Source organism: Larimichthys crocea, unplaced genomic scaffold (genome assembly GCF_000972845.2).
Source record: "Larimichthys crocea isolate SSNF unplaced genomic scaffold, L_crocea_2.0 scaffold434, whole genome shotgun sequence".
Lineage (NCBI taxonomy): Eukaryota > Metazoa > Chordata > Actinopteri > Sciaenidae > Larimichthys > Larimichthys crocea.
The window spans coordinates 74,040-96,480 of NW_020855649.1; the positions used below are offsets into that span (position 1 = coordinate 74,040).

At 40.2% G+C, this 22,441-nt stretch overlaps 1 protein-coding gene across 11 annotated transcripts in view; it reads right to left on the reverse strand.

Annotated features, from left to right (window-relative positions):
- The window catches only part of LOC104937143 (pleckstrin homology domain-containing family A member 7), a 135,861-nt gene that overhangs the window by 60,112 nt on the left and 53,308 nt on the right, over positions 1-22,441 (reverse strand). For all 11 annotated transcript variants that reach the window (XM_019261052.2, XM_019261047.2, XM_019261042.2 and 8 more), the window contains one exon: positions 6,736-6,819. In XM_019261052.2, coding sequence (XP_019116597.2) covers positions 6,736-6,819 — 84 coding nt within the window. The remainder of the gene's footprint in view (positions 1-6,735; positions 6,820-22,441) is intronic.

The window sequence follows — 22,441 nt, forward strand, 5'->3', positions numbered from 1 at the left end:
GTAACATAAGGAGAGTATATAATCCCAACCGCCTACATACATTAATGATAATTGCCTGAATTGCAGAGACACATCCTTGTTTTGAATGGTACATTGAAATTATCTGAGGAGAATTCAGGAGTGTTTACAACCAACATTATCACTCCACCGTTATGAATGGAAGGACATAAGAAAGAATGATTACAGCACCAAAAAGGGTAAAAGGGCACTCTTTTGTTGAAGGTAAATGGCAATTAAAGGTATTAAACTAAAACCTAATCCCAATAACGCACACACAAGGTTACTGGATTTAATTATTATTGGCACCTGTGTGGTGTGATTAAAAGAACTATCCTCCAGCAATCTCACCCCTATTTAACTAAATGAATGGCAAATATATTGAACATGACTAAAATCCTTGCTCCGTTGACTCAAATACCACAAATCTGTCCCAATCAAGGGCAACAGTGTAATTTACAAAATACTACTCATTCATCTTAAAATTATTCTAATTAGTTTTTTAAGTACAAAGCTAGACTCATGAACATGATTAGCTTAGCACCAAGACTAGAGGGAGAGGGACAAGCCTGGCTTACTCTAAAGTAAAAAAAAATGCCTTTTTTTGTTTTATTAAGCTTAACATATCTTTCTTTTGTGCTAAAACTGTAAATTGCGGTTTTGATATTTGATTGTGTATTATGTATCATGGAGTTTGCCATCATTGTATTTACAAAACCGACAAGATACTGTACTTAATGAGTAAGCTTTAGAGGTTTTGAACTTTGAAAAGAACCAGACGAGCCAGTTCCTCCTTCTAGTTCTTCCAGTCTTAATGCTAAGCTTAACAAGCTCCTCCTGGCTCCAGCTCCATATTTGACACATATTTGACTTAAGACTTATATTGATGTATTCTAACTCTCAGCATGTCAAACTATTCCTTAACAAGTACTGACTTGTGTGATGCTTAGTTATTGGAAGGCATATCACCCATGCACATGATAAGTGACTTTTGCTTGTCGCTTTCATCTGCAGAAAAATATTTCTGTAGATTTGTAAACCAATTTGGAAACACTATAACTATGCCACAAACTTTCCAAGTTCTCTGCACTCTGCATGTGCACTTTAACTTCTTAAAAACAAAGTTACATAACTTTTTTGGTCCAAGTATGTTATATGAATCAAAAAGGAATCACGCCATGGGAAATGATCTTAAAACTGTGTTAAAAATAAAACCAAGAGAACTTCATAAAAGGTCCAAAGTACAGTTGTAATGTTGCCATTGATCTAAAAAAATATATGGTTTATGATATGCTTAATATATATGTGACTGGGGGGGATTAGTTAACTATTTTATTTCTTCTGGCTCCAGCTTCTTTAGTCAGTACTGACAGGTCTGTGTAACTGGTTATGTAAGGCCATAATGTACGGTTTTAGCCTCGAGGATGTTCTTTTCTGCGAGTTTGAAGTTGGTACTTCCATGCTGCTGATGGTACTCTGCGCCTTGCATAATCACAGCGAAGAACGTCCTTGAGTACAACACTGCAAAATTACACTGAAGCACAAAATAACGCAGGTATTCTGGAACTAAGTGCACATCCTCTATAAACCACTCATTCTTTTTATCCTGTGCACAATTCACCATCTATTATCATAACCACACATACAATACACACACACCAATGACTGAAGTGTCATATTATCATAGTGGCTTGGACAGGCCTGCTTCACACCTACGCAGCTGCTAATAAGACAGATCCATCAGAATATAGCAAGGAAAAATGTAACCTGGTCTGTCTTTGTCTAAGATGGACTAAAACGAGGGAGAGGAAGAAAATATAATGAGGGGGAGTGGGGGAAAAAGGAAGCAAGTGATGGGGCTATAAAAAGGAAAAAACAATGAGATCATGAAATGTTAATGCTGTAGAACAATGCTGTAATGCTATAGAATTCTATACAAGGAGGTGTGTATGTGGTGCAAGGGAGGCTGAGAGAAATGTACTCCCTGCCTGCATGTGAAAAATGATCTTCACTGAGAGACTTTCAAGGCTAAAAATAAAAAAAATAAAAAATAAAAAAAACATATGTTATAGCAGTGCCTCTCTGGCAGCCAGATACATTGGAGTCTGCCACTAAATTAGAAATGATTACATCTGGGGGTGGTGTTTAGCTCAGTTGGTAGAGCAGCCGCCCGCCCCATGTGTGAAGGCTTAGTCCTTACTGTGGAAGCCCAGGGTTTGAATCCGACCTGTGGCTCCCGCATGTCATTCCCCGTCTCACTCTCCCTGCATTCCTGTCACTCTTCGGCTGTCTTTGTCAAATAAAGCTTGAAAAGGCCAAAAGAAATGATTACATCTGAGCATTAATCATACGTTGTTCAAGCATTTCACTTGTGAATAGAGAATTTTATGCCATTCACTATTCTTCAGTTTTCAAGTAAAATCTTCATCTATGTGTCTTTTTTGATCATACAACATGCGCTGCATCTATCTTTAATAAATTCTTTGGAGTGATAAGTTTCAGTTCACTCGAGTGCCATGCACATCAAAATAAAAAAGGACATTGAATTTAATTGAGCTTAATTTGAGTTGCTTAAAATGTATATATTCAAAATGATACAAAAGAGTAAACCAAGCGGATGTCTGTCTTTTTCCTTTACCAACATGGTGACAGAAGATGAGCGGAAAATGAAAAGGGAAAGAAAAAAAAGAGAAAACAGGCAGAGCTCTGAGACAAGAGTTATGATAGAACATATGAAGAAGGGGAGGCAGAGGAAGCAAGATGGCAGAAAAGGTTGGACAGATGGAAACAGAGAGAACAGGAAATAGAAACGATGAGATGATAGAAACGGAAAAATGAAAACAGAATACAGTTTGCTAGAAATGCAGCCTGTGCAGTGGAACTTCATTACATTTTAATGTGTTTCTTTATTACATTAGCAGCTACAAAAGCTCTATTAACTTTTCTTCAATGAAGTAAGAAAGAAGTCCAACTTGTTTATAGGCGTCTCTAGCGACTAGGCGTCGCTAGTCAATCCATCTCTGTGATTGACTAGCAACTTGTCCAGGGTATGCTTCACATCTCGCCCAAAGGTGGATGAAAGGATAGAAAATGGCAACCTGACATGGTAATGTTTGAGGCACACATCTTACAAAACACCATGAAAAATATTGGAAACTGGACTATTAAAAATGAAAATCTGAAAATAAAACCAATATCTTAAGTATCTAAAAAATATACAACTAATTGTTCACTAAGTGCTAATCCATCCTTTAGGTGAAGTCTATGTGGGAAAGATTCAAGTAGAAAAGACTGAATTGCATTTAACCAGTATTATACCAGTCAAAGTATTGGTAGCTATGAACCTGTAAAAATAAATGACTCTTAGACTAGAGCATTGCTGGTTCAATCAATGACCACTGTTGCATGTCATGTCCATCTCTCTCTCCCCCATTTACTTTCAGCCTCTTCTCTGTCATTATCCAATATAGGCAAAACGAGTACTGTGTAGCCAACAATGATTCCGACATTGTCATTCAAGCACTTCCTGAGTACCAGATACAAACACACAAGAGGCCGGGCCACAGCTAATTCACAAAAACTTGTTATCAAAAGGTCAAGTGAAAAGTAAGCATGAGTTTTTAGGCAATGCTCCATAATAAATTAATTAAGAGCAACATTTAAAAAATATTTTGTAAGTTAAAATAAGCAAAAAGTGAAATAATCCTGTAAATTACCAATATTAACCACAATATTAACAGCTGTGACTTCAATCCATGTTGTGATATTAAATATTAAGTTCATTTAGAAATGTCAGTAATTCAGACAAATTTTGTTTTAATTTAGTTTAATTTTAGTTAAATTAGAAATATCACTGCAGGGTGGATTTGAATATCTGTCAGCTGAAGCTCTGGGGCTATGAAGGCTACCAGGTTATTAGATTCAAAGCCAAGATGATGACAGATCTCAGGTCTCTGGCCTCAAGGTGAAGGCCTTAGATTCACAGTCTCCCACTTATGGAGCTGTGGGGTCTCAAATGCAGACAGCAGTAAAGGAGGAGTGAAGTAAAAGTTGAAGGAAAGAATCAAATGAAAACCTCCTCTGGCCCTCTTAAATACATGTACGGATTTTAAAGGTCCTGCACACACAGAGACGTTTTTTGGGCACCAATCTCCACACACGTGCAATCATACATTTTTAAGTTGTCATACTTTTTACCACCCCACACAGATCTAAATCAACCAAAACAAGTGAAAACAATTGTGTTAAGCTTTGTTTATGCAAGAAGCCTCTTTGACATGAATATCTGTTTTGCCTGAGAGCAAATTACATATACACAAGATCACAGCAAGACAAGGCAGTCGCACAAAACAATCATCACACAGAGACACTGAAAAGAATAATAATTATTATTACCAAAATATCCAGAAACAAACCATTTTCTAACCTTACGTTGTTTGGCAATTAGCCTACTAACGTACTGAGGAGGACAGTTCTGGAAAATGGTCTCTTGTAACTGAGACCTTAGAGCATGGTTGGCAACCTATGGCTCACGAGCCAGATGTGGCTCTTTTGATGACTGCATGTGGCTCGCAGACAGGAGAGAAAGTAAGCTGGTACGGTCCGGTACTGTGTACCACTAAAACATTCAGTGGCGGTACACAGTACCAAGAAGATGGGAGAGCAGCGGCCTGCTATAAAGCCCTCATACAGAACCAGTCACGGCTGCACTCTGGGTCAGAAAATAGATCCGCTATCAATATGCAGTCTTGAAAACTACTTTGTCTGTTTAAAAAATCCTTTTAACTCATTCCAAATTGTTTCTGAACTGTCCATGCTGGACGGAGCCTTGGCCGGGCATCTCCCTCTCTCCCCCTCCCCTCGGAGAGAGCCCGGTGGTCTCCTCTGTGCCCGGCCTTCAGAGAGTCTCTCTATTGTGGTGAAAGTGTGGTGTCACCACAATTACCTGTGGGGTAATGTTAGGGGGAGGAAATCTGCCCATACAAACTGTCTCTTAAAGTGTGAGTAAGCACTCTGACTTGATTATTCCGGAGAGACCTGCACTCACAGGCTCTCTTAAAGTGATAAAGCATCATGGGCTGGCATATGAAGGTAAACATCAGTGCTCTGAGAGCAATTAGGTTATAATTGATGTTAGGATACACTGTGCTATCAGGGTATTTAAAGGATAAAAAAAAATTGACACACTGTGAACAAATAATGTCCAATGCTAATTGCAACTTAAAATGAGATTACCTGATATAAAATCTCATTATAGTACCATGACAAATGTTTGTGTTATAATAATAATAATATTGTCTTCTACTTTCATGGACATGGAACTTTTTCAAGGTCAATTACCATTATCAATGCACTACGTATGGCGCTACAACCAGCAGCCTATCAGCTTAGCATAGCATCAAGGGTGAAAATGGGTGAATATGCAAACAAATCTGACCAGCAGCAACTCTAAAGCTCAGTAGTTAACACGACTTATTTGTTAAATCTAAACAAAAAAGTGTAAAAATTAAAAAAGGTGTGGTTTACAGGTGTAAGAGCCACTTACTTTATTTTGTCTTTGCATGTTTGGTTAATTGGTTATATAATTGCTGAAGTCAACTGAGCTATGGTTCGATATAAGTTTTTCACCGCCATCAGCTTAGCCATCGCCATCGTCGTCTATCTCACATTAAGGACTGCATCAAGTCGGTAGTGGACTGGTTTCTGTGGATTTTTGTACCATTATAAGTTGTTAATTTTCAAATAAATCAACATTCAAGATCACCTTCATCTCTCTGCAGTGGGTTTTCACAAGAAGATAGATAGATTCAAGGCCATCATCAAAAATAAGATTTCCTCAGTTGACTAATTGGCCTAGACACTAGAAACTACAACAGGGGACAAGGCCACAGGGCCAAGAGTAGTGACCTACTGGAGCACTGATGTTAAAATGAGGGACAGTGCAATGCTAGCTAGGTTTCCCTTCAGCCTCCTGTCTTTATGCTAAGCTAAGAGGCCGTATTTAACAGACAGATATGTGAGTGGCATAGATCCATCTAACTCTCAGCAAGAAAGTAAAAAAGAAAAAGTACATTTATCCATGCTTTCAAAGTCTAATGGCCCAAACAGGAAGAGAGAATGACATTTTACTGACTCCTGCCATAGCATCATCAGACAGCGGAAGCACTCCAACAGCACTGCATGTCCTTGACAAATCCACTTTCTCCTTTCACTTTCTTTGAAAAGACAGCGTGGAAATGAAAAGCCAACATCCGCTCTTAAAACAACACCAAACTTCTCTTGAAACCTTCGATCTACGCTCTCAATGATGTAGTAAAGCTGCTTAATCTAAGAAAAGATGTTCACTTGATAACTTTAAGACACAGGTAAGATGTTTTCAAAGTCAAACAGGTCAGGCAACTATAAATGGCATGACACCAAAGCGCATGAAAGTCATAACTACATCAGCGGAAAGGATTTTCTTTAAATACTTTCAGATTTATCTCATTCTCAGCATCATTTCATCACTTTAAAAGGAAATAATAAAATAAACAGTTCACAGCTTGGCACTGAACCCACAGATGGGAATAGAAACACAATCTTAGTGTTGCTATTTCTCAAACCAGCTGGAGAAAGTCAATGTTGTCAAAGTACCTCACATCAAATCTTTTTTTTTTCTTTTCCTTTTAACAACTAAGATTATTTTTTTATTACTTGTGTGGCTGCAGCTGCAGAGAAGTAACAAACTCAATAACTCACTGTTCTTGCAGAATAAAGTCCATGTTCTCTGGAGAAATCTGTCCGGTCACAGGATGGCGAAACGCTGTGGTCCTCTGGTTATGACTGAAGAGACAGAGGGAGGAGAGAGAGGAGACAAAATTAGCAACCTCGGTTGCACGGTAAACACAGTGAGGGCATCACCCTGGATTTTCACCCCCTTCTGCGTTCACAAGTACAGCGGACACGAGCCGATCATTCCCCAGAGTAGTAGCGGGCTTAAAGGCTCTCTCTCAAACCCCCTTCTCCACCCTGACAGGCCTTCGTCCCTGACTTTCCCAGTCCTGTGTAGAATGTGAGGGGTGGTTGCAGGACGCCTACCCCACCCATTCACCCCACCCAACCCGTCCTGTACAGCCTGTGTGGACCAAAATGTTGGCCTAAGCACAAAAAGCTGGACAGTGCAGGCGTGGGGCCTCCAACAGTTATAGACGCAGTCGAGCATAGTGTAAAAGCATTTGACAGAGAAAACAACATAGGGTGGCATGGAGGGTCACAGCATGTGTGTGTGTGTGTGTTGGGGGGTTTAAGAGAACTATTCTCCAATTCAACAGGAGCTTGAATGCTTCACAGCAGAGAGTTGACAGTGACAGTTGACAGTGGTTGATGTTCATACTGAGGTTTCACATCACTGTAAATGACATATCTTTGGGTTATCAACTGTTGTTTGGACAAAACAAGCAATCTGAAAACATCTCCTAACCCATTAGCTAGGTCCTACAATATAAGAGCATTTAAATAAGATTTAGTTTTCAAAATATACCAAGAAAACTCTTCAATAAATAAACACCCTTTAGATATTTGTGTAGAGACAGACAACAGGGCCTCACAAACATAAAAATAGTTATACGGGAAGTTCAACTGCTTAGCTGTCACAAGCACAACCATGAGAAACATGTTCACGAACCTGTCCCATCTCTAACAACAATCAATACGTAGTAACGTTCTTTTCCCATTCCCCAGCAGATCGCATTACTTATGCCATACGCATGCCTGCTCGACGTAGCAGAACATCAAATCCTACAGGACTACAAGGTTTCCCAGGAGACCGTGTGACAGGGCAGCAGCAGGCTCCACAACAATGCCATTATTAGCTCACAGCACGACACTGAAAACACAACTTGTCACACGAAACCGGTCACATCTGAATGCACGCCATACTGATGTCTGTTTACAGAGCTTCCCTCCTGTCAGCCGAGCCACTTCTACCGAGCACTGTTAGTGCTACTAATAACACTAACACAACATGAACATCATGCTTGTTACTTACTACAAGGATATTTTGCCTGTGGAGGTGAATTCACTGCTTGCCACTGTTTCAGTTTTTCCACATTTTGGGTTCCAGTAAGTGACAGTGGAGCCCAGAGGGAGCTGATATGTGTGTCACACTCGTCAAATATCCAAGCGGACCTGCAGCTCAACACTTCTACCAGCAGTGAATTCCAAATCAAGTCATGATAGTTTGCTACATGGATAACAATATCAATATCTTGACTGAAATAAAAACTGCAGGAAGTGATTCACCAACTGTACATACTGGCTGTATTCATTGTTGTTCTCTCTGCTGTAGTTTGGCCATTACTCCTACTGCCGGTTGTATAATGACTCCATTCTCAACTGCTGCAGGCTATGTATTCAACTGTCAGGCACTAAGCAGAAAAGAACATCCAGAGCGTCCCGCAATAGAATTTATAGTTTTCATAAGTACTGACGAATCACCTGCGGTGGCCCAGAGGGGACCATCCACACATTTACACATCTGTGTTTGACAGCTGGTCATAAAAAAAAAAATCTCTATAGAGTAAAAATGCAAAGAAAAAAAAGGTGTTCAGGAGCATGAAGAACCTTTACTCCCAATCCACAAGACAGAGAGAGAGAGAGAGAGAGAGAGAGAGAGAGAGAGAGAGAGCGAGCAGCACAGTACAGGAGATGGTGTTAGTCATGCTGCCAGTCTAACAGGACAAAAACACCCAGTGCTCTATATAGTAGCATCCCTCCAGGGGACACGCTCACTGTTTCTTCAACGTAACGAGAAGGCCTGCAGCGCTGTAAGAATTAATAATTGTCTGAACGGAATGGAATTATAATCGATCAGTCGTAGCATGAAGAGGAAAAGCGATTGTCCTGACAGGCCTCTGAGCCGTGAGTTATGACTGAGACGTTCTCTTTGCAGGACCGCTACAAATTCAACACAGATGCTAAATGGCAGCCGCAGTGTGTCAGCACTGATACTGATAAACAGCTACCTGGGTCAACTCAGGTGACGCTGTGTGTGTGTGTGTGTGTTATGGTTATAGATCTGGAGGAAATCATTGCAACTGGTTTTGTTTTTTTCAAATCATTGCTGTCATAGATTTATTCTTTCTTTGATAGATTTTCAGAATCTAAATAACTTAAAACAAGAAAACAGAAAAGCTAAATGTAAACCTGTCTATCTACATTATTTGGCTAAATGTATGCACTTTGAAATCATGAATATGTGTGGACGAGGTCTCGTGTGGATCGTGTTAAAGGATTACATTAAAGAATTTGAATTGCACTGGCAGGAAAATGTTTCATAAACGGGGACTTAAATTACATTAGTAAGAAATTATGCTAACGGGATTAATACGCCATTAACATGATTATTACATGAACGGTTTATTATGTTTATATGAAATCATTCCATTAAAAGCAGCGCTGTTCAGCGACGCACTTCTTTTACACTGCTCCATAGGACAGTAATAATCTATAAGTGTGTATGTGTGACACCTTTGTCTAATGCTGTAAGATAATAAATCGATACATGACACCTGAGATAATCATGTCACAACGATAGTTACAAGACCATCCGTCACCCACAAAAATGCATAAGAAGTAACTGATATGAACAATGAATGATTCTTTGCCAGATTATTAAATAGTAAAGATGGCGGCTGAGGACATAGTCACCTCAAATCCTCAGTGAGCCCAGCAGTACATTTAAATATTGATCACGCACATTCAAACAAAAGCTTGTTTATTTCTGAGCTGATACGTGAAGTGCTTCTCCTGGGAAACTGATAAATCTGGGTCTGATTGCTCACAGAATATGAATGGTAACAGTGTGTCAGTGTTCTGAGAGGTTGTTTATCAGCAGCTGTGATTTCATTCTGAGGCGAGGCTCCAAATAGGACAAGATATAATGGACATGATAGTGTCATTTCAGAAGAGCTCAGGCAATGATGACCTGGGCTGTGAGGGAAATGCTGTTGAAAGCAGCACTAAGAGCCTTTATATAGGACCCTTTTAACAATGCCCTTTAAAACTCAGAAGAAAAGACCTGTTCACAATGTACCCTACTTGCCATTCGCTGGATTTAGCGTATTTTTCTTCTCGTGGCGAGATGCGTCAGTCCAGCTTCAGTAGAGTTGGATAACATGAGATTATCAGTGTCTAAAACATAAATGGTCAAAGTCATTTTCTTGTGTCGTTGCTCAGATCTAAAGGGTTTGCGCCTGGAGACACCATTCAGGGGAAAGCAATGCAGACACAGGACATGTATGAAAACATGCTTTCAATATCTCTACATAGGTATATGTGAGACTGTGGAAAAGGGCAACTTCATTAGTGACTAAGTGATGTACGTAGACAGTACACAGACAGACAGACGGACAGATAGTACGTATACACACACACACACACACACACACACACACACTCTTAGCTACAATTTCAATAATCAGATACCTAGTCCAAAGTATGTCCGTACACACATAGAACACATGGATACATCGGTGTACTCTTGTGTGTTTTTGTGCGTCTGAGTGCCTGGAGTAGCAATATGATACATCTCATTCCACAAGGTGAAAGCTATGAGAGAGACAAAGTGTGCATGAAGTCACTTTACGCAAACAAAAACTTACAAGACATTCAAAATGTAGTGCATGTGGCTCAGATGACATAAACATAAACGCCCTGAAGGCTTCCGCCCAGCCTTTCACCGCGTTCCTCGTGTGTGATATCTCTGCATTGTTTCACTGTGGTTCTCTGTGGCTCGGAGGTAAGTGCACCTGAAACTTCAGTCTTGAAGGACAACTAAGGCACTACTCCAACTTCCCCTGCTAGCTTTCCAGCCATGAGAGACTTGCATAACTACCGTATCATTGAAAGAGCTGCCTCTCAAAAAAACCCAAAGCCCACTGATGAAAATAGCCCACTTGATGCTAACACTATGCATGTAGCTTTCCATGTACGGTGAAGAGTGAAATCTCTAGTCTAGTCCAGTGTTAATACAACCACAGGGTATCAGAACAAATATTTATTTAAAGAATATATAATAATATATTTATTATTATTATTATTATTATTATTATTATTATTCAGACAAGTGCTGGAGAAAACATGGACCACAAAATGCAAACCACCTGTTAAAGTTGTGTAATTTCTGGAAGGATGTATTGTACGGCCTGAGAGACGTGTTCCACCAAGATATCTTCAAAGACCCAAAGATGGTCCACCTTGGTACAATTCCTGAAGGTTTTGAGGGGAGAGTCAAAATCTGTTTGTCACAAATACTCTTGGGAGCTGCGAATCAAATGAATCTCAGTGACATGGTTGAAACTTGAACTGCCAACATATACAGTAACATATGGCTTACAAATAGGGCTGCAAAGGGAATATTTCCACAAACTTGGGAGTAATTTAAACCAACTGTATCATATCCAAACGTAACATTTGTTTTGTCATAATCAGACATGCAAAATAGTACAAAAAAAAATTTCAGCAAATTTATTTGTAAGTAAAACTTTATAGAGTTTTAAGTATTTTATTGAAGAATATCATGTAGTCCACAGGTTTAAATGTGTGTCTTTAATAGTCTCTGTGTGCTCTGGGCTGAAAAGTGTGGTCCAGGTACAGAAATCACGTGTGCATGTAGGGGGGCGTGGCCTCAACAGCCCAGTACGCAGTGTGCTATGTGCATCTGATAGCAGATATATACAAGTGTACTTGCATAACATCTAGTTTGTTTTAATTAAGATTATGCTAAAATATGTTTTCCCCAATGATATTTAAGTTCCCTGTTAAGGGCCAGCCTTCAATTTTGTAAATTCATGGTTTATTCCCATAAATTCCTGTTAATTCCCATGGAAAGTTTCCAACTTTGAAAATTCCCAGAATTTTGCAACCCTACTTACAAACAATGAAAACTGTATGAGATATGAGAAACAAATTTATTAAGAGCCAGGCAATGGCTCTATTAAGTTACTTGTTTCTTTTGTGGGGGTATATGTATGTATACCACATATACTATATGTGTGAGTATACATGTTGGATTTTATTTAGATCATATTGTAATTGTTGTACTGGCACTAAAACTGGACAAGATGCTAAAGCAGCACATCCTGAGCCACAGGCGGCCTTAATAAATTAAAACTTTTTTTAATGTCTACAGCTCCAAGGGGTTGTTGATGGGACACGTTGGTTCGCGGAAGGTTAAATCACAGCCATGATCGTGTACTGTTTACCAGCTTTAGTTACTGATGAGCAGAATGCTGACTAAAAACAGCGCATAACCTAGATGTGATTTAAATGTAAACAAGCAGAGCACAATTTCCCCAGAGGGATTGTGATACAGTCCAGGCACGGATCTGCCTGTTTTAACACAGTGCACAGACATTCATAATTCATTCATAAAAAGATGTCAAGTTTGATCCACTAAAACATATTAGCATCATCATTTCCTCAGACATGTCTGCAACATGTTAATCCAAGAAATTAATCAAACTCCCTCTCACCATTTACATCTGAAACCAAACCTTTATGGACAATTTTAGCTCCATCTGTCTGAGCAGGGTTTCTCAGATACAACTAAATGACGATTGTGATTGCACCAATGAGACAGACTGCATATAGCGCATAGACTTGGGATTTTTTTGGCCACCTGTTTCAGCACCGATCTCAGCAGGAGACACATGCTGCATCAAAATCATCAAGTTCATCACAGTTTCTCACCTGTGCAGCTGAGATATAGCAGAACAATATTCTTATACTTTGTGAATGATACATCTTTTGTGGTAGAGAAAGTCCCCTGACGACAAAGTGGCTCGTCACCGCCGTCTGAAAAAAGCACCACCAATGACATCCCTGCTTTTAATCCAACATCCATTCTTAGACATTAATTTGGGGTTTTCTGACTTGAGACTGAAATCTAAAAGCAAATATACAACTAATGATTTCATGCCACGTACTTCTCAACCAAACACAGAAAAACCCAAACAAGCTGTTAAGACAAAATGGCTCATTACTTTGTCATCTGAGAAAAAAGCAAAGCTCCCAAGACTGCTCTGCCTTTCATGCCAGTTCTTTCGTTTTTTTTCTGTCAAATTCCATTTAGCAGAAATGCTCCCCTGCAGCTGAAGCTGACTTTGTTTATCACTCAAAGGGACATTAGGGATTTAAACTTAAATCTCCCTCTTACAAGACAATCTTGACCGCTGTGCTGCTGTCAGCTGGTTTCTCTGTGTCTCTGCTGTTTTGTCGATGTCCGCATGACATCTATGAAGGACGGGCCGTAAACCTCTGGGGGGGTTACGTAAACATGACACTTTCCATGACAGGACTCTCAAATCACATCTCACCTCTCTGGCAAACACACATGATCACACATGCCGCACATGATCTCTCTAACTCGTGTACAGGGCACATAATGCACCTGCTGTGTCATGTGACTTGAGTGTCACCCTGTTTCTAAAGGAACTCCAGTGACTTTACTCCTGTTTGTCCTTGTGGCAAATGAACAGGAAAGACAATAGTGCTGAAATTATTTAGCAATTACTCGACTGAGTGAAAGTTAATTTAAGACAAATTTGCTAATTTACTTTATTTAATTCATTAAACTGCTGGTTGGAGTTGGTTTGCATCATTATAAGCTCGTTATCTTGGTCAATGAGCTTTTCAAGTCTGATCATCACTTTCACAATTTTCGACATTTTAGAGAATAAACTTGATATTGTGTGTGTCTTTCAGACACAGTATGTCAAGGATAAGCTGACAGTGACACTGGAATTGCCTATTGACAACCTGATTACTTAAACAAGCACAACCTGGATTTGGAATGATGTCTGGTCCACTTTTGCAATGTTATTTTTGGCCTTTAAATGTTCTGCATATTGAATTTAATTAAGTAAAATGTAGAACTGCCAAATTTCATCCAGGGGAATCAATAAACAAGAGTTTGCACATTGATAAGCAATCCCTTCCTTTTTTACTTATTGAGGCTCCCAGCCTTCTCTTGTTTTGTGTTCAGTTATTAACCAATGACTCGGCCGTGGCTAAAGTGTATGTGGTAATGATTTACTAAAGTTAAAATGCTACACCGAGACACAGCACGTCGTACTCGGAAAGCAACACCCACCAGGGGTAAAATTAAACCCACACCACAATATGTAACCAAGAGCTAAAAATGCCAACAAAATGCCTGTAGCTAGATAAAAACATTTGATTGTAACATGTCAAAAGATTATTTTAGCATTCGGTGCCGACGTGAAAAGGTCTACTGACAAACTGACAAAACAAACTATGTCAGTCCTCTTTCCTTACCTAGCTTTTTCTGGACCAATGATCCAACTCAAGTGAAATACTTGATATAATTGCCCGGTAAGATCAACATTTAACCCAACAAAGCTCAAAACAAGGCCTAGTTTGTCTGTGAAACAAACACTGATACAGTTTTTCATCCTGTTGATGCTTCACATCCTATTACCTGTGTCCACTTTGTCTTCTTAACCCCGTTGGTGGTACGTCCCACCACACAGCAGCTTTTAGGCATTTTTCTGCCGATTGCTAGTGGGTAGAAGTGAGAATGAGTCAATAGAGAGCCATTCATTATTATCCCCTCTGTTGTAGGCGGGACTTAATTGCACTCTTAGGAACTTTGACATTTGCTTTTATTGATGATGGACAGATCAATGTGTCATCATCACTGATAAGCCACACCTTAGTCTGACTGAGACCGATGTTACAAAAAACAGGGCTGCTGATTTTGACCACAACTTCTCATCTCCGATAAATAGCAGGGCTCTGTCTTTGTACCGTCTGACACTGCACATCCTGTCCATTTTTTAACAGATATGTAGCAGACAGTTGTTTCTAAATGGTTTGGCGTGTGGGTGTTCTCTCAGTCAAAGGTCATGTCTATTTAAAGGCTTTTTTCCAGATGAAATGTGTTTGAAGTGCAGCGAGGGAGGGAGGGCGGGGCAGAGTGCTGCCAGTGTATGTATGGGTTGTGTGTCAGAGAGAGCGATGACTGTTACATTTACACATTTATGTGTGGCTGAGTGCAAGACTGACCACTGTTTATGTGATTGTGTGTATCCAAGTCAAGTACAGTATTGATACTCTGATATGCCATTCTATTCCAGGTGGACCGGTCTTGATGTGGTTTACACTGATGATTGATAATTTTACTTTATACTTAACTATATCCTGACTATTATAACTACTGTATGCATATTATTATTATTCATCCATTTTACTTTCTCCTCTGCTAATAGTTTGGGCCTGTTTACCTCCTCTGTATATATTCTGAATTACATGACTGCACTGGTGTGTGTTTGTGTGTGCATGTAAGCACAAATGACCACATATGATATATCATGAGTATATCAAGAGTTTAAGTATCTTGGGGTCTTCACAAGTGACGGGAAAATGGAGAGTGAGATGGACCGGCGGGTTGGTGTGTGCAATACTGTGGACACTGTACTGGACACTTGAGGGAGCCGAGATGGAAGGCTAAGTTCTTGGCCATCTGGGCGCCTTGGTTTGGAAGTGTTTTCCAGGAACATCCAAGTGACACAAAATGACACAACACTGCACAAAACCGAAACATTTGTCCAGTTTAACACTTTGTTGCAATTCAAATGCAGAGCCCAGAAAACTCTCTGCTCTCTGTAAAGAATGTCATCTAAAATCTGTTGGAGAGCTCACAGACCAACACCAGTCACTTCTTTTCATTTAATAACACATCTGCACACAGGCGCACGCACACACACACACACCTCTGCAAAGAACAAAATGACACTTTGGTGCATGGCCTAATGTTTAAATAAAAACCATGTAATTGAGTTGCACAATGCCACAGCTGCAAAAGAGCTCCTGATTTGGCCGCAGCACAAAAGTAGGTTAAAACATTATCACTGTTGATTTTCAGCAGCCTGCAGAGTGGGCCACTGGCACCGCAGCTCTGATTATAAAACAGCCTCTGAAAGTCCACAGAGCTCCCTGATGATACTTTCAGCCTGCAGCTCTCACCAAAAGATAACGCTAGAAATAGTTTGATTTTTACAACAAAGACTCTTAAAGCACAATCTTAACGTATTAGTGCAGTATTGGGTTCATTAACAAAAATTCTCATTTTTATAAATTGAACATATTTGTGTATTTTCCGTTCATTGTTTCATGAAACTGAGCTCTGCTACCTTCTGATATGCACCTTTTATTATTTTAAATGAACTCTGATGATACTACAAAACCTTTCACTGTAAACAGCAGTGAATGGATTGTTGAATAATCATATTTCAGACTGCATAGTGCACTACTGTGATCAGTACCATGCAGAATATGAATATTTTTTTAATGCAAAAAAGAGTTATGGTTTTGTTTTGTAATTTTAGGTTTAGTTAAAAATTAAATTTGGTCATTCTAGATCGAAGCCCGACCAATATATCAATTTATTGGCCCGATACTGGACTAGCACAGATATATCGACATCTGGACCTAATGCAGAGAAAGATCCTTTGGGTCATTCTGATATATAGTTTATGTCCTATCTGTGTTTTTCTTTATCTACAGTTATTTATAGTTACTAATTGTACTGTTTCAGTGCACTGATGGATCATAAAGTTTATCGTTTATAGTTTATAGTTGATAACCACATTTGAGATCATTCATCATAAAGAATATCAGTTTATATATATATATATCATTGTTGGAATTTTTTACTCCCTCAAAATCAGTCGGCATCGGCCCCAGAAATCCTATCAGTATGGCTGTGTTTTTGAAAGGCAGTGTTAGAGCAGAGGAGACACATTGGTGATTTTGAGTTGCTGGGTTGCTATTTAACTTTTGCAGGAGCCATTAACAAATGAACATATTAGAACATTTTAAAGGTTATTTGGTCGACCAATAAAAAGAAACTTTAAATCCACTCATCATCCCACTCTGAGCACTTTTTATGAATTAGTCCCACAGTAAATGACACAAAGACTGAATCTCCTCTGGCTACTTTTAGTAGAGTTTGGTACTGAAAGACTACGATCTCATAGTAAACTCGCTATCCTGAGCAGGCTGGGCTGCACCCACACAAAGAGATACTATATCACAATATATTGGCAGAGAAATCAAGCGTGCAAACTAATATCAGCCCAAGAATCATCTGCTAGACACTTTGCGTTGCTGTGCTGGTGGCTGGCACTGGAGACAGTGCTGCTGCTGTAACATTAGAGCCCGCCTCCACCTTGTTCGGGCGCTGGCAGTGCAAAGATAAAACTATGAGAAGATGCTGGGAGCTTCCTCAAAACGTAAAGCAGAAAACATTTTTTTTTTCATTACCTGCGTCCACACGGTTACTGCTGGGCCTCCATTACTTTTGTCCCCCTGCGAGCATGTGAATGTGGGAGAATGCTGCATGTACTGCACACTCTCCCTGTCTGTAACAAGGAGGAGCATGGTAGCTCAGTCCTATAACTGGCCAGGGGGTAAAGAGATGGAATACAATCTGACCACTACAAAATACACACACACACACACACACACACACACACACACATTACACTCCTGTCACCCTGCTGGATTCCTAGCAGGCCGCTGCTGCCAGTAAATTCCTTCCTTGGCCCAGTGAGCATAAAGCAGTGACACATTTGGTTCAGCTCCACGCTGCTGCTACCGCCACCATCTCTTGTTCAGGTTTCACCACCTACCCACCCACACATCCAGAACACGTCGCAAACACAACAAGCCTCTTTCCTTTGATTTTCTCACAGTCCATCTCTCCCTCGCGCTCTCCCCATCACTCCGCTCCTCACACCCACTCAGCCTGGAAAACATTCAAAATTGCCCCCCCCCTTGTTTGATTAAATGAAGGTGTATAAAAGTCCACTGAGGTTTTGTCTGGTTAAGTGCTATAAACCAGACATATCTGTCTGTGCGGCAGAGTGTGAGCTTGAATGCTACCAGTGTGGCGACTGGCATGAAAATCACCGTAATGAGAGCTATTATACATCTCTTATTTCACTGCTCGGGCCTATCAGGCTGATAAACAAGCCCCATTATGATTCCCTTATAGCGAGGCCTTTTGTGCCTCGATTGTGTTGGACACATTTCTTTTTTCGGTGGTGACGGCTAAGCTTTTAAGTTGCTTTATCACAAATTGTGAAAGGCTTTTAGTTAGGCTGAGGGTTGTGGCAATGTAGGTTAAAAAGCAAAGTGCATCAAATTGGATTATTTTCCCCTGTCTAAATACAACAGGAGGCCTTATTTTAACATTATTTTGCATCCACAGCTTGCATAATGCAGCTCATCACTGGCTCGATCCCCCGCCTCTTCTCCCACTCACCTTCCTGTCACACGCATTGTTTATCATTCAGACACAAAGTACAGGTAAAGCGGCACTGCTACAACCCCGTATCTGACCTCAAGGCCTTAGGAGATGATATACAAAGCCTCATCTTGCCCATTACATCACAGCGCTTTTATGTCTCCAGGCAGCCACACCATCTCTGGTTTCAGCGTGACCCAGTAAAATAAAGAGCATCTCCAGCAGCACGGAGGGGATAAGGTGGGACAGACTGACAGAGCAACGGCAGTCGCTCAGCACTGCTGGCAGACGGAGAGCAGCGCTGTGCCAGTAATAACTGAGGCGGACATGGGCATTGCTGACATCACTGGCATGGAGACCCTGCAGACACAAGCTCCACGTGCCCTCCAGTAACATCTACAACACTGGAATATGCCACTGGCTTACAACGTATTTAAAGTCCGTTGACAATCCACAAGTAAGAGAATAGAAGCAATATCGCCAGGTCCATCGCAACTACTGACAGGAACAGAACATGTTTGAAGGGTTAGGCACAATGTGAGTCAGAAAATGACACACTGCGTTTAGAATAAGTCCTGGAAGACAAAGACAATAAAAAGCTGTTGACTTTAAATCAACAAGTCTACAAAACTTGAGTGCCATAACCCTCCACATGCATTCATATGAGATGGAAATATATTTGAGCTCTCATTAAAAATGATTATTTCTCTATGATAATAAAGTTAAACCAGTGCATACAATAATAAAGGGATCTGTAGTTTAAATGACAAAACTGATGTGTTGATAGTCAGCAAAGATGATCCCTCCCTTCAGTCTCTGAACATGCCAACAGTCAAAGTGGCAGAAAACAGCACTCAGCCTTCACTGAACACCTCTCATCCCTGTGTTGTGGTTGCTGCACTTCTCATAACATAAATACTTCACTGATACATAATTTTCTGTGTTGACAGCCGACAAAAGGGAAAGACTCCATAGTGCTGCTGTGACGAGTAGCCCAGCAGGCTTTCCAACAACATCACAAATGCAACTTCAACACATCACACGGTAACAAAATGAGTCCAGGCGTTATGTGAGGGGAGATGCAGCTGTGGTACCCTAAGTTATGTGCTGAAATGGTATGGGTATTTGTTTGAGTGTTTGACTACACTATAAACTTGTTGCATATGCTAAACGCCCATCTAGCAGGTGTTACAGGATCAGTTACACTTTACTAAACTGTAGATCATACTGATCATTCATTGAGAGTAGGCAACAAAGACAACATGTTTGAGTTTGAAATAAATTAGTTTAAATGTTCTGATAAATATGCAAAAAACACAGTGAAATGATCAATATTCATTAATACAAACCTTTCAACCTTGCACTGGGTGAACAAGCTTGGGTCATGATGCACTCGTCACTTTGAATGAGACAGGTTTAACAAGCCAGTTTCATTTTTCTAACATGGCTGCAGATGATTGGTGCAGAAAGAATATGTCTAACATTGAAAACATGATTCAGTGTTCAGAGTTTTGCTCCCACTCACTCTCATTTCACAAACTCTGTCATTAATCATCAGGGTTTGTTGAGTTCAACCGCTGTGGTTTCTGTTGTCCTCTGCACTGAATCAGGCCTGTGTTTGTCTCCCTTCATACTTTTACTAGTGGACGCCACTTTGGCCCACACTGAAATGTCTCAGTAAACTGTTGCATGGATTGCCATGACATTTGGTGCAGCCATTTGTGGTCCCCAGAGGATGAATCCTGATGACTTGGTTGAGCAGGTTGACATTTGTGGTTCTGAATGAAATGTCTGGACTACTATGAGATAGATGCCAGGAAACAGAATGCAGTTTTTTCATGCTCCACTCAGGAACTTTTGTGATTCCTCTCTTCCCGGGTTCAATGGTGCTTTTCACGCAGCACCGCCATCACGTCAAAATTTGTTTTGTGGGTGTTTATGCAACAACATTCTCATCCTGTTCTGCCTCAGCTGCTGTTTAGTGCTAATTAGCAAATGTCGGCATGCTAATGCGCTAATGTGCTGAAGTGCTAATGTGCTAAACTAAGATGCTGAAGGTGGCAAACACATCACAATCGCTTTATTGGCCAGGTGTTTGTACACACACGAGTAATTTGACTCCAGTTCACTGTGCTCTCAATTGTACATACAGGTATAGATATAGCTGTATGTTGAAAAGACAACGGACATGACAGGTAGGCACAAACATACACAAAAAACGTTAAACATAAAACATCATATCTGATAAATCTTGTTGACAATGTCACTGTGAGTATGTTAGCATTTAACTCAAAGCACTGCTGTGCTGTGCTACTTACAGAGCTTGGCTGCAGATTATGCAATAATAAAAATATGCAATAATGTAAATTAATTCTTCTTCATTTCTTCTTCATCTCACTTCATTTCTAAAAGGCACAGTTTGAAGAATATTTGAGTTCTTTAAGCCAGTATGCATGACCGGACTGAGGTCTGAATCCAGGTCTTAGGACTACCATATGTTTCAAAGCTTTACATTAAAATACACCATGTGGCTGCAATAGTATATGCCAGCAGGATGACATCCAGAATGAGTTATACAGTATGTGCTTATGTTACTACATCTGCTATTGGTATCCTGCATCACAAGGGCTCATTCCTCACCATTCACTGTGCTGTATAAACCCATTCTAATTATCCAGACCACTTTGCAGGAGCATTTCCTGATAGCTCTACGGAAATCAGATCACTGCTTGTTTGACACTTGTCCACATTCAAACTCGGCTGTGACGTCGTCGCCCCCCCGCGCCTCGGCTCACTGACTGACTCTAATTATAGCCACTCTTCACCGAGCTGAGGAGCAGAGTGCCTATTAAATGTCTTATTGCAGAGATAATGAAAATATTTAGCATTAGCATAAACAGGAATGGCTGTGATTGGGAAGAGCATGCAGAAGAGTCAGTAATGCTTAGGCTCATTACAAAAGTGCCTGCATTGACTAGAAATTAGCCTTCACACTGCGGGTTTGTGCCTTCGCAGCAAATAGGAATCATTGTGAGCACACTGAGAAGACGCTTAAGAGAGGGAGGATTTGGGGATGCTATTTATTGGGAACAAATGAACCACTTCTGCACGAGTCAAGCCTTCTTTCAGTTTTAGAGATAATAAGGCCATCAGTTACTGGATGAGAATGAAGATTGTAAGGTAATATAGGACATAAGTGCAAAGTCAACACAATCAGCATAGTAACAAGGCTGCTGTTCAGCGGTGCCTCTGCTATGTGGGTGTGGGTCAATGTGAAGAGGTAAAGTGGAGGAAAAAATGTGTCACTGGTGTAAACTCAAGCAGTTGTTCCATACATCAAAGCTGCAGGATTTCTGCATATGCAGTGTGCAGCGCTAATAATATAAGGTGATACTTTATTGATCCCTGCTGATCACCCTCAGAAGAGCGCTGCTGCAGCAGGTTGTGCATCAGGGAGTTGGTGAAGGGCACTTCAGCAGGGTAATGCTTGCAATAAAATTTAATTGAACTAAAACCTGAGGATCAGTGCTTAAGACAAACAAGTCCTACACTTGTTTCCTACCTCACTACACGGAAGATTGAGAGAGAGCCACGTTATCTATGCTTGGAATCAATGCTAATATCAGCTGTAAAGCTGGTTTACCATTAATTTTAACTCGATGATTTAACTTAATGATACACTTAAGTTCCCCACTGGATGAACTTAATACAGTTCATCCAGTGGGGAACATAAATGTCTGCACCACATTTCATCTATCCAATAGACCACAGGTCACAGCTAGTTTCATTCAGTTTTGGCAGAGATTACATTTTGACCGGCGACTCTTTTTTGACAGCGTTTCTACACTACTGCTCAGGGAAAGGGACATCCTATCTGTCTCTGATTGGCCAGTACTCATTGCCTTCGTGGGTTCGAGTTGGTTGGGTTTGGGCATAAATCTGATTTATTATTATCGTATGTAACTTTTCAGAGTCCAGAGTTGCACTGAAAATAAATATTGTTGCCATGACGTTGAATTATAGCTTTCTTTGTTTGATTTGAGTCTTTGACTCCACAGAGCGCAGATGTTGATACAATGACAATGCTGCTTCTGTATACAGAAAATAATTGTATTTCTAATGCAACTTAAACAC